Below are 15923 nucleotides of genomic sequence, written 5' to 3'. Positions count from 1 at the left end.
GCAGGTTGGCCAACAAGTGAAACTTCAAGACAGTGCTTCTACATTACATTTTTTTTATTTACATTGTTTCAGAAAAAAGGGCCACCTTGATGATGCAATCAAATAAAATCTAAAGTTGTTTTCATTAAATTGTATGTTGCGTTACAAAAACTACACTAAACTAAATTTTCGGATTCATAACTGGTAAATAGGTGGACATTTTTATAAAGCTTTATTATAGCATTATTATAAAGCTGAATCATGTATCCCCTAAATTGTCTACAACAAGACAATTTCTTCCCGTACTATATCCCTGGACAGAACACACGTTGCTTGCATTTCAATGTTTCTGTTGCGTTTTTCTTGCCATTTCCTTCATTAGTATTTCTTTGTGAACTCACCAAGGAAGAACGTGTGCTCCCAATTTGTTCCTCTGAGCACAGGAACAAACATTTATGAGCAGTTCTACCCTTATGATGTGGCACCCCTAATATGACTGCCAAAAACGCACACCTCCCAAAGACCATTTCTGAACTTCCCGTAAAAGCTCAGGTGCAGAGTGCACAACAACACTTTGTGTCAGTCACCTGTTGCACTTACATTCTTTCATCATGCCAATATCCACGCAGCGTTTAAGCCGACATGCTTGACAGTGGCGCCTGTTGTCCTTTGTGATGGTGCAACTGCCATTAAAGGGACAGGTAAACGAGGCCTTACGCTTCATGCTGCGTCTGAAATGAAATGTAATGTCAAGTTCAAGTTAATAGATAATAAATATGAACCACAAAGAAAGACAGGGGTGAAACATATTTCAGCATTTTTGTTTTGGTTACACTGGAGCAGATGAACATTGTCTTCAATGGCTTTTGAGGGGTGAATATCCATCAAAGCTGGATCAAACTGTAGGAGAACTCTTCATTAGTTCACCATTAAACAACTGCGTCTAAATGGATGATGGGATCATGTTTGTTTTCAGTTAGGCAATGCCAAAAAATCAAAACACAATAATAGAAAGTTCCAGCTGCACTGCGGTGATGCTGAAAAACTAGATGATGGATACGTAACTGCACATCCTTTAATCCGTTGAATCACTGTCAATAACACGGTTAAATAACTGAAGCAATATTGTTGGACACTGCTGTATATTTACAACTACAATTATCCTACTACTTTGTCACTGCATCATCATGAAACAGTTGACAAGTCGAGGTCAAACAAATAACATAATATTCACACAGACAAGACAACTAGTAGGCGTTTGACAAAATGATGGATTCAAACACAAGAGTGGACCTGAACCTATAATTTGGACAACAGAAGATGATTGTCTTTAGTGGCCAACCAACCAGTTGAAGCTGTACAGGTGAATTACAATGACTAGGACCGGGTTCTATGAGAGACAAGAAACATTGAATATCTCATCTCAACAGTTGACTATTATATCTAAACATAAACAAATGATGATGTTGGAGACAATCTCCAGTGTCAACAGACTGTAGTGTGTCCAACATATGTAATTTGTTGTTATCGCCAAAATGATGACATTTATCATATTTTTTGTCCATATCGCCTATCCGTACTACATGCTATTACAGCAGTACAACAGCCGACATCGACCAATTGCTCACAGTGGTCCCAGGGACTGCTCACAGTGCTTGCTCAGACACGTGAAAAATTAGAGGGAACATTGGTCCATAGTTGAAGTAAACTAAGAGACATGAGATACATTGGGAGCAGCTGACAGACGGCTCAATTCAACCCCTAAATAAAACTGGCAGAGCAGTCAATACGGTGTTCTCCAAGAGATGTGAAACAATGACATTGTCAACATAAACAAGTGATTATGTTGGGGACCAACTCCACTAATAACTTTCATCATGAACGTTTCAAAAGAGATAAAACCAGTTAGCTCTCAGATATAAACACAAACAAAACACAGCAAACATTACCATAGACTATGAGGACAAACCTGATGTTGCCACAATGTTGTAAGTTGCATGAGATTGGAGTTCTTTGCTATGGTTCTTGTCTCCTCCAAGTGGCTCATCAGACATGTCTTGATACCCAAATTAAGTGAAAAGGTTTTCAATACAACACCATAACCCTTTCAAGTGTGTTATATTTTTATGGCTTTGATAACATTTCTAAGATGGACCTATTTCAACAAAAAACAAAGCGACAAAACTAGCTACAATTTTCAAATGTCCATCAATTCGCAGTGAAATTACACAAAATCAATAAAATAAAATAGAATACAGATTTTCATTTTATAATTTTTTTTTATAAAAAGGCCTGGGAGACAATAGGAAAGGCTCGTGTCATTTATTTTGTACAGATGAAGAAGATGTAGGTGTTGACATGACAATTATGTCTCCCTGTAATTTGTCTGCTGCCCAGTCTCAGCATTAAGTTACTTTTCATAGAGTGCAGGACGATTTAAATTCGCAAACATTAATACATGTCAAGGTTTCTGCTACATGTAAAGAATGGTCATTTTAATAGCAACTTCAGACCAAACTGCACGTCTTAGTCCGAAATTGCACCTCATGATTTGAACATGAGACTGCAAGTGTAGACATGTGCATGCATGCTAATGTGCATGTCAAAAACTTTCAATGAGCTTTTTGTTTTCGCTGGGGGTCGTCTTCCCTCGTGCAATCCATGCAACCTCCACACAATGTGTAAACGCGAACTATCCAATTCAATTTAGCCGGTGCGCTAGTTCGCTGACACTGTGTCCATTCACCTACCTGAAAAATCCTTTGCAACCCTCGCAGGTCATGGCATTAAAATGAAAGCCTGTCGCCTTGTCGCCACAAACGCCACAGATCCGAGGCACATTCCTGTCAAACTCCTCGGGGGCCAAAGTAGACGTGCTCACAACAGTGGACTCCATCACTACAAGAAAATGAGAGACATTTCAGCATTAACGCATGAAGACCACATAAATAAATGACAATTGGAATGACGTAGTGTTAAGAATTGTATTACTGCACACCCAAGTTTTAGTACTCGGGAACTCAGACACAAGTGGATCTGCTTCAGATTTTCAACAGCAAAATGTGAGACACATTTCATTCCACAAAGTTCCCTTCTATCACTTACGAGTATTGTGACTGGAAAACAGGCATGTCACTGTGAAGCAGACATCCACATAAACAAACAATCATTGTACTTTCCACAAAGCTGGTATTCTCAACATTAACATTGACTCAATTGCAACAGAACAACGGAAGCAAATGAAGGGAAGTGAGATCCAGCGGGATGGGGGTGAAATTAAACCTGAAGTCACAAATCAAACAAGAAATATAAGATGAATAATTTAATATGTTTCGACCAATCCCTTCATCGTACAAGTCTCACAGAACAAAAACAGATCAGGGTGCATGCTGCAAGTTCAGCCAATGCTTCATCAGGATTAAATCACATATAAAATGTAACATAATCATAAAGCACTATCAAAAACACGCTGAAGAACAAGGTAAAGAGTGAAGTCACCATTGCTGTAAACAGTATGGAGACCAGTCCATCAACATTCACAGCATGACACTGATCATAATTGCCGTATGCTACTTCCGTGATACTCTGTTTTAACGCCACAGGGCAGCAAATCAGTGTACAGGATCAGTAGGAGTCACTATGAGTTGAAAGTGATTAACAAAGTAGAACACAACGCTATCAGAGAAAACCATCAGGCACTACGGCTTCATTTACAAACTTCCAAGAAGAAAAAGTGACAGAAAAAGCTTGCTTCAAAAATCCAGTCTCGTTGGATGAGAGCCAGGGCTGATCGACACATCCATTTCCTATGACCTCAAAGGGGAGCCTTTACCTTTATACTATATTTCACTGTGGGAGGCAGGGATATAAAGCAAGGATAATGTTCAAGCTTTGTTAAGGGTACTATTATCTGTATACACCTGATTTCTTCATCTGCATTCACTAAATATCAGTCGAGATATTCAACAGCTAAATATGAAAAAAAGTCCAGTACGATTTTATTGACATCGTAATATAACAGAATGCTATTTTTGAATTGCAAAAGCTGAAAAAATAAATCTTGCCGAAACCATGGTCGAAAATCTGCACCAAGCACAGAGGTGCCATGCCGTTGAAGTAGCGCAGAATAACCTAAACAGGACCGGTTCAACAACAGTTAAAGATAATCTGGACCGTGTGAGCCATGTTTCATGTTTGCTCCTCATTTGGTCACTCTCTTCGTCACTGGTGTCATGTACGTGGTTGCGTCCCCCTCAACAAAATGACTAGCGTTGGGTTCATGCTTTTTTGTGCTGCGGTGCTGTGTTCCTTTCTGATTTTGAGTGACTGATGATTATGATTATGTTTACAAGGTTTCAAGTCAATACCTCTTTGTGGCTAAATATATCTCTTTTTACAGTTCAACATTCAAATATGGACATGTTAGTCACATCAATGTATGCATCCATTCATACATCACCGTAATATATAGGCATGGCTTGTGTTTATATGTTGTATCACATTTTGTGTTGGTCATAGCAAGGTTTTGCATGTAATTTTGTTGAATTTCCCCACTATGGGACGAGTAAAGGACAAGAATGTCTTTACCATGCAACGCAACAGACCCAGAAGTCCTGTACAAACCAGCTGGAAAGTGCAAGCATTAACCAGACTACGGCTGATCCGTGAAGTCACTCATCTGTGATACCATTCAGCTTTGACAAGCCCATTAGACAAAATGCAGTTGTATTGATAGGGATCTAAATTATTCACGAGGTTATTCAACCAGAGATCAGCTCATTCCAACAGCGTGCAACAAATACAAGGAAACTTTCTCCAAACGTCTGCTCAGATGAAAGAAGGATCAGCCAAATAAGGAGTCATCACCGCACATAGTAATCACGATCACGTGACACTTTCAGAGAAGTCTAACAGTAAACAGATTTCAACATGGTAGTAGTGTGCAGTACAACTCCAGATTCAAATGTAAATGTATTCACCAATAATACTGACCCTTCTTAGTATTATTACTAGGACAAGGTTTCCAAAAGACACGGTTTGTTAAAAGAAGTTGCTGTGCACAGATAAGAAGAGAAAACAGAGGAAAATGACAACTTGCTTTCAAGGGACACCTGATTCAACAGCATGATGGCACAGCAAACCTACAGCCCTGTGCAAAACAAACAAATATTCAGAGTTGAGTTCCCAGTTGTGTAAACTCACTTACTTACTTACTTACTTACACATTCCATTGCGACTAAGGATGCAACAATTAGTCGACATAGACCACTATAATTGGCTATTCAATTCGTTGCATACAGGGTTTATAAGTCCAATAGTCTAGCTAGAGCTCAAAAAGCTTTAAGGTGTTTCCAATGTTTTGTCCAACCCCAGTAGAAGCGCTGCGATTGATGGGATGTCTGGCACTGATGAGAGTAAGAAATGCTGATCAGTTCCAGATCAGTTTGCACTTTGTAATATTTCTTTTTCATTTTATTGTGATATGCTGTGTACACAGCATGTTACGAACACAATTTCCCTTGGGATTAATGCAGTTTTCTGATTCTGATTTAATTGGAGGAGCATTTTGGCATTGATGCTCCCCCCGCTCCCCAGTGCCATTCAGCAGAGGATCACACAGCACTTGCGAGCAAAATAGCTTAACAGGGATCAAAATTCACATGGTTCTAGCCTTCATATATATATTGTTTGGATGAATGAATGTTTAAATGTGTGAAAGTTTACAAAACAGATTCACAGCTGATGCTACATTTGGATAAATATATAAAAGAGGATTAACAAAACCATAAAAATTTAGGTTGTAGTATGGGAAAGAATCATTATAAATTAATTATAAATAAAAATATTACAATAATTATAAATGAAAAATCATTAATCATGGTCAGCTGAGTAAAACAGCTGCCCAGGAGACCCCTGCATCTGAAAGTGTCTCTCTGTTAATGATTATTTGAGTCAGATGTTTGTTTTTATAAAAAGCTATTTTTGTACCAATAGAGGTTTAGGCTTGTTTTTTACAAAGCAAGTTGTATAGGCAGTCATTGACATGTAGCCTCTAGAGGGAAATGGACAGGGTGTGTGGCTTTGGACTCCCCGTTTCAAAAAAGTGAACAGACTGACAAACAATTTCCATTCCTACTTGTGAGTAAGCACCTAACTGAGCACTTGAAACACCTGACACGATTAAGCCATGAAAAATATGTGTACATGTTTGACCCTTACTGTTCAACAGTGGAGGTTTTTCAGTTCCTTTCTAGACCTTTTTACTGTTAGGTCAAATAACTTGAGCTGTTGCATAATGCACCTCCAATACGCAGCAAAGATTTGAGAGAGACACCAGAGTCCAAGTCCGGAGGCTGATATTCTAGCTGGTGTCAGTGCTCACATTCGTAGGTGCACTCATTATTTTGGATTTGGAATGATTGGTTAGAAATTGTACTCAGCTTGCACTAAAATGTAGTTGAACAGTGGGGGGAAAAAGTTAGTTCAGTAGCTTGAGTTGACATATTTGACAATGTCACAGATTTTGTGTCACACAACCACTGAAGACTTGTAAAATCTCACTTGAAACCACAAGACAAAGGACAGGAGTGAACTGCACACGGACATCAATGAATACCAGTATATATATTCAGTATATTTAGTAACATGGCTGGGATCAGATATCAGAGCTATTCATTTAAATACCCATCCATCAATGCATCAGCTACGACCTCCAGAACAAATTTCAAAACTCTGTTTCAAACCCGAGAGAACAGATATCAGCTGTTGTGGCAAATGGAGTACATTGCACAGTCAGTATGTGTGTGAAGTTTGTGAGTTTGCAGAGAGGACCCGAACATCCCACTGTAGTGAAGCAGAGTATAGTGGGCAGACAAAGTAGTAAAATCAGACAGATATATGGGAAAGATACTAAGAAAAGCACACGCACCTTCACAGCCATCTTAACTTTCCGCAGAAGACCCTACTAAGAATTCGAAGTGACAGCTTATTTTTACCTGCAGTTTTTAAGATTTCTAAATATAACCTGCTACTTAAATTACATGCTGGTTATAAATAAATGTGTCAGTGCTGACTTCTTCTTCCCTCAAAATGAATAAAAAGGTGTTATAAGTTGTAATATTTTCACATTCTAAACATAAACCTTGTTTGAAATGAATCAGAGTTTTAGTATGATGAAAACTCTACATAGGAAAGTATATACTGTGATCGTAATTTTTATCCAAGTAGTGTCTATATTGACAGAAGAATGTTTTTCTTATGTCAGTTATTTTGTCATCCAATACGATCTGCAGTTATCGTTGCTGGTTGGCTAAACTGAACACAATTAAGATATTTCTATTGACTTTCTACTGTATCTTGATGCATTCCTTCAACTTATACTACCAGACCAATGTTAGCTACCACAGGTTATTAAAAATATTTTACATGAGGATGAAGCGACAACCTGTGAGGAGTGCATCACTACAGCCACTCACGGTCACAAGATCACATCTTCCACCGAGCAATAAAGAGGACACCACAGTAAAGCTTGACAAAACTTGTGTCTGTTTGATCGACAAATCTACTGCTACTACACCTTGTCAGACTCCTTTCTGCTTCTTTATTCTCAGCGAAAAAATAATGATGAACATCAGGAAAATGCATGTCGTCTACAGGCGAGCACAGAAGAGTTGCTGTGTAGCAAAGCCTCATTTCTGCCTTAGAAGCAACTCAGAAAAGACTATCATGAAACAACATGATACTATCACAAAACAGCGTCACCCTCAGGTCATACTCTATGGGTGAAACAAACCCTCAAATGTTGATCAGATTAAAGTTACAGGTGCACACCATCTGCTTGCGTAAAGTAAGCTCCATGCTTGCAGCAGGGCTTGTATAACTACTGTGATGCTGCCCGGTGCAATTTTTGCGAGTTTGAAAGTGCATGAACACGTTGCTCTTTCAATATCTTCAAGCTAGAAAAGAACTAAAAAAAATGAAGAACATTTGCATGACCGTTTCACATCTTTCAAATTGATAGGCATGTTAAAAAAAGTGCACTAACAGATGTATATTTTTGTTTGAATGGGATGTGAGCTGTCAACGATCAATAAATTATTTAAAAGCTTGCGCCGAACTTGCACCGACAAGGAATGTGAATACCAAAACAGAAAGGGACCCCTGTGGTCTACAGTTGGATACCTGGTTGGTCTCTCAGCACACAGATGAAACCTGAGTTCAGAGGAGCACATCTGTGTAGATTAATTCACTGCCGACAAAATGTATCAAACTCAACATTATCACATCTAAGAAGCCAAATTAAGAAGAGTTATCACAACTAAAGTACTTAAGGTAAATGTGATCGAGGACATGCAGGCTACAGCAATGCTACTCAAGGATCCCAGCAGCAATTCATTTTACCCGTGTATTAAGAAAAGAAGAGTGAACGTGGAATTCAAACAATCCCTCTGGCATTATGTCCCAAGAATGCTAGCAATGAACTTGCAAACCACATCCCAACATATAAGCGTCAACGTTAGAATCACATCCAGACACATAACAACACTGGGAAAAAAAGAGGAAGTTGCGGAACGCTGAGGTGAATGTAGGAGGCCCTTTGACGCTGGCCAATCGGCATCAGTCGGCATCACATGATTCAATGCCACAGACTAATCTGAATTGTTACATGATTCCAAAGTTAGTCTCAATGGGGGAAACTACAAGAAGGATGAAAAGTATGAGCTGCTGTACTTCAGATGTTGCTTTGGGTGGCAATCTTGAGCACAAATATGTAAAATGGTTCATAGGTTCGTAATGCTCATTTCAAATAAGACAAGGAGGTTTGCGTATCCAAAGATTATTTCATGGAAAGCCTAGATAAATGAAGTGTAAATACAGCTATACTGCTGACAGTTCGATCCCTGAGGGTCCCTCACTCCTTCTACCTCCACTCCTCTGTTCTATCCTTTGCTCTTTTCTTACCTTCACATTGAGCAAGTTACAGCAGCGGTAATAGCACATGACAAGGTGACCTGTGCCCCACACAGGATGGGCTAAAATGGGGTGGAAGGGGTGGGAGTTCTATGTCCAACCCTATGGTCTATGCAATACTCCCCCTGTCCAGGCCCCACTCTGCTGGCCTGCAAATGGAGAGAGAGGCAGTGACGGCAGCCTACCCCCTTACACAGGGCCCCTTGCTGGACTCTGGAGAGGGGAAAGAGAAGAGGCAGGGAGAGGCCCACTCGACACACACCGAAAGTCCTGTTTATGTCTATGCTGAATCTAACAGAGATCGGACATTCTCAAGCACACACTGAGACAACAGGACAGAACTGGTCAGACCACCGACATGAAGCCACAGTGGGTCAAGTCATCACATGGCTAAGTTACATAAGCATAAAATTGTTGTCAATTATTCATGAAAGGTCTATATATAGCAAATATGTGGAAAATAAACATTTTTTAATCAAATGTACTCACTCATTTACTCACATCAACTTTAATTTTGTAATTCTGATTATATCAGAACCAATGCTATCCATAAATAATGACTCCACACATGTGTCTTCATGAATTGTAAGCAACTGAAGTTTTGGATAAGAGACCATCCACCATGGAGAAGCCACAAATATTAGCAAGACGTTGACATGAAATTGTTTTCTTAGGCTAATGTACATATGTGCTTTGCCACAGATGAAAATGACAAGCGTACAGAGAAGAGGGTCTTTACAGTTAAGTACAGCAGCCTCTTTCTTTCTATAGGGTTACATGTGAAAGGAAGCAACCAATTACTGTATTCACAAAAGGGGGAGGGGTGACGGCATATAGGATACCTAATGGACTGTACCAGCCTTTCTCTCCTGAGGATGATCAATCGGTAGCTCAGTCAAAGAAGCTTTCCCATGCTTTGGTTTTCCTTGGAGAATTAGCTGGTCAGGATGGCGAGCAAACATGAACGTGCCCAAAGCTGATGAAAATGTTACATCTTTAAGACTCTTTATATTTTGGTTCCAGTCACTTGCTTGGTATAAATTATTCAGATTATTAACATGATGAATGAACATCAGGTGGCTAACTTTGATTTACAAGCATCAAAAGGAAAGCTTTCACTGCTTTCGACACAAAGGAAAATTCAAGTCAGTCACCAGTATACAACCTGTTCCACAACTAGGGCAACTCACAAATTATTTTGATTGTCGACTAGTTACTGACTACCTTAATGATTATACGCCTAGTCCACTAAAATAAACATGAATAAATAGATGTATGTATCCAAATTAATGGAAATACTTTGTTTGACTTTTAATTTCGAAAATGTGATGTGAGAGGTAAGTGCCCTTTTGATGTGTCCCATACATTCAGCGTTTTGGGTCACTACTGTCCTGTATTTAAGCCATTTCCGCTCTGACTGCAGATTGTGCAGTGACGTCGCGACCAGTTGCCTAATAAACCTGTCAGCAACAAATTTAATTTCTTGATTATAGTCGACTATGTCCACTAGCCATTGCCACAACTCAACATTTTTTCATATAACATATACAATTCATATAACAACTTAACTGCCTTTCAAATAAGTGAATCGGATATGCTGGCAGATTGCTGAGTATTTAATCTGCGCATGGCAACTGCAACATACAATGTTATAAAAGTGTACTGGCTTAAAGTGAAGTCCCTTTGCTGAGATCAACGTCATCTTACTTAGGTTGCACAACAAAAACAGATGAGAAGTCTGCTACAACATGGACCAGCTGGGAAGGTACACACCCATATAAGATTTTTTTTTGAATGCTTTCCCCAATTTTATTTTGATTTTAGCCTTATAATGCTTCTGTTCATGTAAAATTATTTTAGAAAATTATGATTTTTTTTGTATTGGAATTGATAATTTCCAGAGAATAAAAATAAAACCAAATTAGAGTTAGTTATATGTTACAGCAATACTATGGATCCTCAATTTTACTGCCTCACCAAATTTTCTTGTGACCTATTAAGTTAAGACCTATAAATCCAGATTTTTATGAGTACTCATAGTGCTGCTCAAGATTTATGTCGTGAACATATAGGGTTGGTCATCATGAGAATATCGGAATATCTGGAGAGATATTTCTTTTTAAAACATAAAGCTATACATATGCTTAGATAATTAAAACTATAGCTTTTACAAAATAACCACTTCAGCGTTTCATTCTAACAGATTGCCAGATAATCAGATAGACCAATACTTTTTTAAGCAGCACCTATTGTTTGAAGAGAAATAAGTAAGTAAAAAGAAAGGAAGGAAAACAAAAATCAAATATCAGACAGGACAAAAAACAAACTTGTACAACTGTACCAACAATATATTTTAGATATCATTCAACTAAAATAAAGATTAAAAAATACATAAAATATAAAATAATGGAATAATAAAGGAGAGCTATCTTAGTCTTAATAATCTTAATAATCATAATATACACTCCTCGCATGAAAGTTGTAATTGCAGCATAATATCGTGCCCTGGAATATGAAGCAACTTTGTTATGGAAACTCAGAACAATTTGTGTCAAAGGTGAAACTGAGCACTATTGCGTCATGGGGACGATACAAAAACAGTTTAATGAAGACGTCTCACCTGAGGTTTTAGCATTTCCTTGCTCAATGAGTTAGAGTTGAAGCCGTTCTCCACTTTATCCGAAGTTGTTAATCCTGTTGAACACAAGAGCAGACGGTATGTCACAAGTCATCGAGCGGGCCTTTACCCCCGTACCTGACCTGCAGTTGCTGTTTATGTAACGCTAAACTGTTTTCAACTTACACGCTGTGGGTTAATGATCGCACAGGCGTTACAAGTCGCGAAGTTAAAAAAGCAAACACGCGTTTGGCGTGCTACGGCTCTTTTTCGTGACAAGATTTCCCCGAGTGTCTGTTGTTAAGACTTTTGTTTCCTCTTGTGCAGCCGAGTCTCGTACCTTAGCGTTAACTTTTTCCCCCATGAAGACCGCTTTGCCTTCAGTCCACTTTAGTTCTCCGCATTTGAGCCAGCGAGCGTCCGCCCCATGTTGCCCGAGTCTTTCCGCGGCCGGGGCGGCGTTTGTGCTGAACTCGGGACGGTAAGGCAACCCGGGGAGAAACTCGTCCGCCCTTCCAGACGTCGGCTCCGCCAGCAGCGCTGGTAGTAGCTAGCGCTAGCGTGGTTAGCAGGCTGCGTTAACCCTAAAACGCGGCGCCAAGTTCAGCCAGCGACTCGAGCCGACCGCGTGCGGCGACCATCCACCGCAGAAACTGCGCGAACGCAGCGGGGTGTCCTTGACACTCAAACGAAGGCGTTTACGCTACACGAACTAAATTGGACCTACCGTGGGGCGACGACAAATATCCCTCCTTCTTCAGGACCCAAATAGATAGCCATTACTTTTGGTTGCACCGCCCCCTGCCCCCTCCTCGGGACCTCGACAGCAGCGAGGGATTTCCCCCCCGGCCCCTCTGGTTACCAATCACGAGGGGGACTGGCTTGTCTTCTTAGCGATGATTGGCTTCGTTTAGAGCCAGCGAGCGCTCGATTGGCCCGTGCCACTGCTTGTCAATCACAGACCCCGCCCCTCAAATAGGGGTGTGTCGTGACGTCAGAGGTAACGAAGAGGTAAACAACTTTGACCGCGTGAGGTTTAAAGCAGCATCCTTGTGACTCGGATCTGTGAATCAACGAGGAGCGGGGCGTCACCGCGCCGAACACTGGCTGCCCTGCGGCGAATCAATCGCTTTAAATCACACTAGTGAGGTCGTGTTTGTCCCCGCTGCATCAAAGCGTCTTTGTTTTTCTGCCACCGAGGCGTTTGAGCCGCTCATTCTTGAGAAAACAGCGCGATACTGTACCAGATTCGATGTCACGCTGGTGAAATGCGTACACGCTCTCGCCCCGATTCAAATCATGCAGTTTGGTGACTTCAGCGACGTTGTTTCTTTGACACTTATCAAACGTGTGCAGTCAGGCGATTGTGTCGGAGGGGTGTGTCAACTCTGCAGTGCACTGGTAGGCTGGCAGGCGACGCCGCTGCATGGCCATGTTGCCATACATTCGCAATGCATGAGACAGACGGCAAAACAAACGCAATCTGTGACGGTGTTTGTTCGTGTTGTTTCACCCCTTCAGTGCGCTTACATGTATTCTGTCTATTGTTGGGCTGCGCACATGTTCTGGAATGTGAGGGAAACGGCTCTGTGTATATGCTGTTTGGGCTAGTGTCGGGGGCCGGGGTGAAGGCCAGGGGTGTGTCTGCAACGTAAACACTGTAAAGGGGACAGATATCAAGGGGAACGAGAGAAAAGGGAGGTGGGCCCCATCCGGTGCTGAATATCCTCTCCCAGTTAAGGTCTGCGGCAGGCTGCGAGGAGAACCTGGGACAGTGAGGAAATGGGTTCTGCATTTAACTCATTGTTCCCGAGCTGGCATGTGCTCTGTGCAGCTAAAACATAATCTGACAGTTCTGGAATCTGCGTCATAGGCATGTGATGTGTCAGAGAAAACTGCATGGTGTCAGAGACGTTACATTCTACTGCATATTCCAGAGATGTCATATTTTATCTGTCTCTTTGCAACTTCGAAAAAGCAATGTATAGATTTGATGAGGTCTACAGAGTGAATCAGAATGATTGCTCAATATTTTCACTCATTGAAGTTGTGCTTTATTCTCTTTACATCTCTTTACAATAGTGAATATATATTACCATACATAAAGCAGGATATTACCCTGTAATTAATCATTATAAAATACCACTTTGCATCCTTTTCAGTCAGTCATATTTTTCCTTGAAATGGTCAGTGAAAGTGAACTTTAAGCAACATTATAATTACTGGTTATTAACCGTTAATAAGAAGGTAATTGACTTGGTAGTAGTTCATATGTGTTCCCCACTGTAAAGTGTTGCCAAATAATGTGACAAAACCAATGTCATCAAGTAACAGCACTTACTTATAAACACACTTTTTCCACCAACCACACTATACTAATAAGTGTAACAAAAAAATCCACTCTTCCACTCTCCTGGGTTACAACCCGGGAGTGACTGGCCAAACGTTCACACCATTGTCCAGTACTCTGTCAGTGTTTGTCACTTCTGTTTTGAGAAACTGCAAAACCTGACAACAATTAAGGTCATAGGAAACTCTGCAGGATGTCCAAGGTCCACAGACATGTTTACATCCATAGATGTAGAGTTGATCCTTGTCCTGTTGGATCGCCTCCAAGTTTGAAACCGACACCAGTTCACACCGTTCTGCCAACAGGGACTCATTTGGATCCACGTCACCCAAGTCAAGCATGTTTCCTGGCCTTGTTATACTGTGTCCTCAGATGCTCTTGCACCACACGAGAAGGCTTTGCTGACTTGAAACCACCAAATCCAAGACTTTTGATTCACGAAACCGATGGCAGTCAGTGTTTACAATGGGAGTTTCTAAAGCCTTCACAGTTGTCTACAATCCTAACAATTCAATTAAAAAGCAACATCACTGATCCAGGACAGATTTGGAATCACCAGGTACTTTACAAGCAAGCAGGAGCACCACGCCTTAACAGTACAAGTAACAACATCAATTTTCATTGAAATATTTAAATAAACACAGGTGTTCTTATGCTTCATATGGTGTCCCAGCCAAAGCACTCCTGAGTGTCATCAGCAAAGCTTTTGTATCAGGATGAATAAAAGACGACATGGATCTGAACTCTAAGATCAGCTCAGGTTGGTAGTTGATGCTTTGATCATCACAGCTGTATTCTGAGCAGAAGTTGATGACATTAATGTGTTCATTATTGTGCCTTCAAACACAACCTCCTAACAATGGAAAGACTCCAGAGTGCATATTATTAAAAAGAAAACGGTGACTAACTTTCAAGTTCCATTTGACTGACAGCTTTATACGTACGTTAGAACACGAGACACATGGGATACAAAGAAAAAAAAGCCATCGTTGGTCACATGACAAGACTGTGCATCACATGCATTCCTCTCCTATGTGAGCAGCTTTCATGGAAAGAGCCACGAGGTGCATTCCCTGCAGTAAATATCCGGCCAGATCAACTGATGAGAGCATCGCATCGATAGATCTTTTACATTGTTCTGCAGCACAATGTTCATTTCTGTTCACGCGTCCATACACCTGACTGCTTTTCTGAGCATCTTCATCTCAGACAAAAACATAAAACGTTGACTTGGCAATAGAGGTCGTTTAAAAATCTAAATCTATAATTCTCCCTGTGTGTGCGTGGTTTTACTCCGGGTTCTCCGGTTTCCTCCCACAGTCCAAAAACATGCTCATTTGGGGTTCAGGTTATTGAGCACTCTAAATTGCCCATGGGTGTGAATGTGTGAGCGAATGGTTGTTTGTATTTAGGTGTGTTGCCCTGTGATGAACTGGCAACTTATCCAGGGTGTCCCCTGCCCTTCGCCCGTTGATGCTGAGATTGGCACAACTCCCCCTGCCATCCTCCTCTGGAGGACAATGCGGAATAGAAGATGTATGTATGAGGCTCCAGACCAGGAACCTGACCTGACATGACCTCCTCCATCTCTCTGCTCCAGTTGGGTCAACCCCCCTGGAGTTCCTCATTCAGTTCCTCCATCCTTCAAGGCACTGGTTGGTGCATCTCCAGATCTCCGGCCCCAATGTCTGATTCATTTCCTCGACATGACTCCATCAGATTCCTGGCTTCTGAGTTTCTACCAGCTACCCTTGTCATTTGTGCTGCATCAGTTGGAGATCTAACTTGGTTATCATTTTATTCTCCTCTGGGCAAGGTGCCATGTCTGATCCTTCGGTTTTCTTGTTTGAAGTTGTATGGTTGCTCCCAACTTGTATTTTATATCTGCCTCCTGGTCAACTGTTCCCCAGTCATCCTTTCATCTTGCCTTGAGACTTCCTTGCGGTCACATAACTGTTCTTCCAAAGCTGATGACTCTTCTCCGTATTCCAGATATCTTGTTACTGC

The 15923-nt window shown here is 40.8% G+C and overlaps 1 protein-coding gene across 2 annotated transcripts in view; it reads right to left on the bottom strand.

Annotated features, from left to right (window-relative positions):
- LOC128760053 (vitamin D3 receptor B) overlaps positions 1 to 12457 on the bottom strand; it is a 28174-nt gene extending 15717 nt beyond the window's left edge. The window contains exons 1-4 of one of the 2 annotated variants that reach the window (XM_053867002.1): positions 12294 to 12457; positions 11570 to 11643; positions 2730 to 2877; positions 580 to 710 (exon numbers count right to left, since the gene is read on the bottom strand). In XM_053867002.1, the coding sequence (XP_053722977.1) occupies positions 580 to 710; positions 2730 to 2875 (277 nt within the window). In that variant the 5' untranslated portion in view covers positions 2876 to 2877; positions 11570 to 11643; positions 12294 to 12457. The other variant, XM_053867003.1, reaches the window with a different exon arrangement.
- Between the last annotated feature and the right edge of the window lie 3466 nt (positions 12458 to 15923).

Source organism: Synchiropus splendidus, chromosome 6, assembly GCF_027744825.2.
Source record: "Synchiropus splendidus isolate RoL2022-P1 chromosome 6, RoL_Sspl_1.0, whole genome shotgun sequence".
In the NCBI taxonomy this organism is placed as follows: Eukaryota; Metazoa; Chordata; class Actinopteri; order Syngnathiformes; family Callionymidae; genus Synchiropus; species Synchiropus splendidus.
The sequence above is the reverse complement of the archived record's forward strand: the minus strand, read 5'-3'. Positions and strand labels throughout refer to the sequence as shown.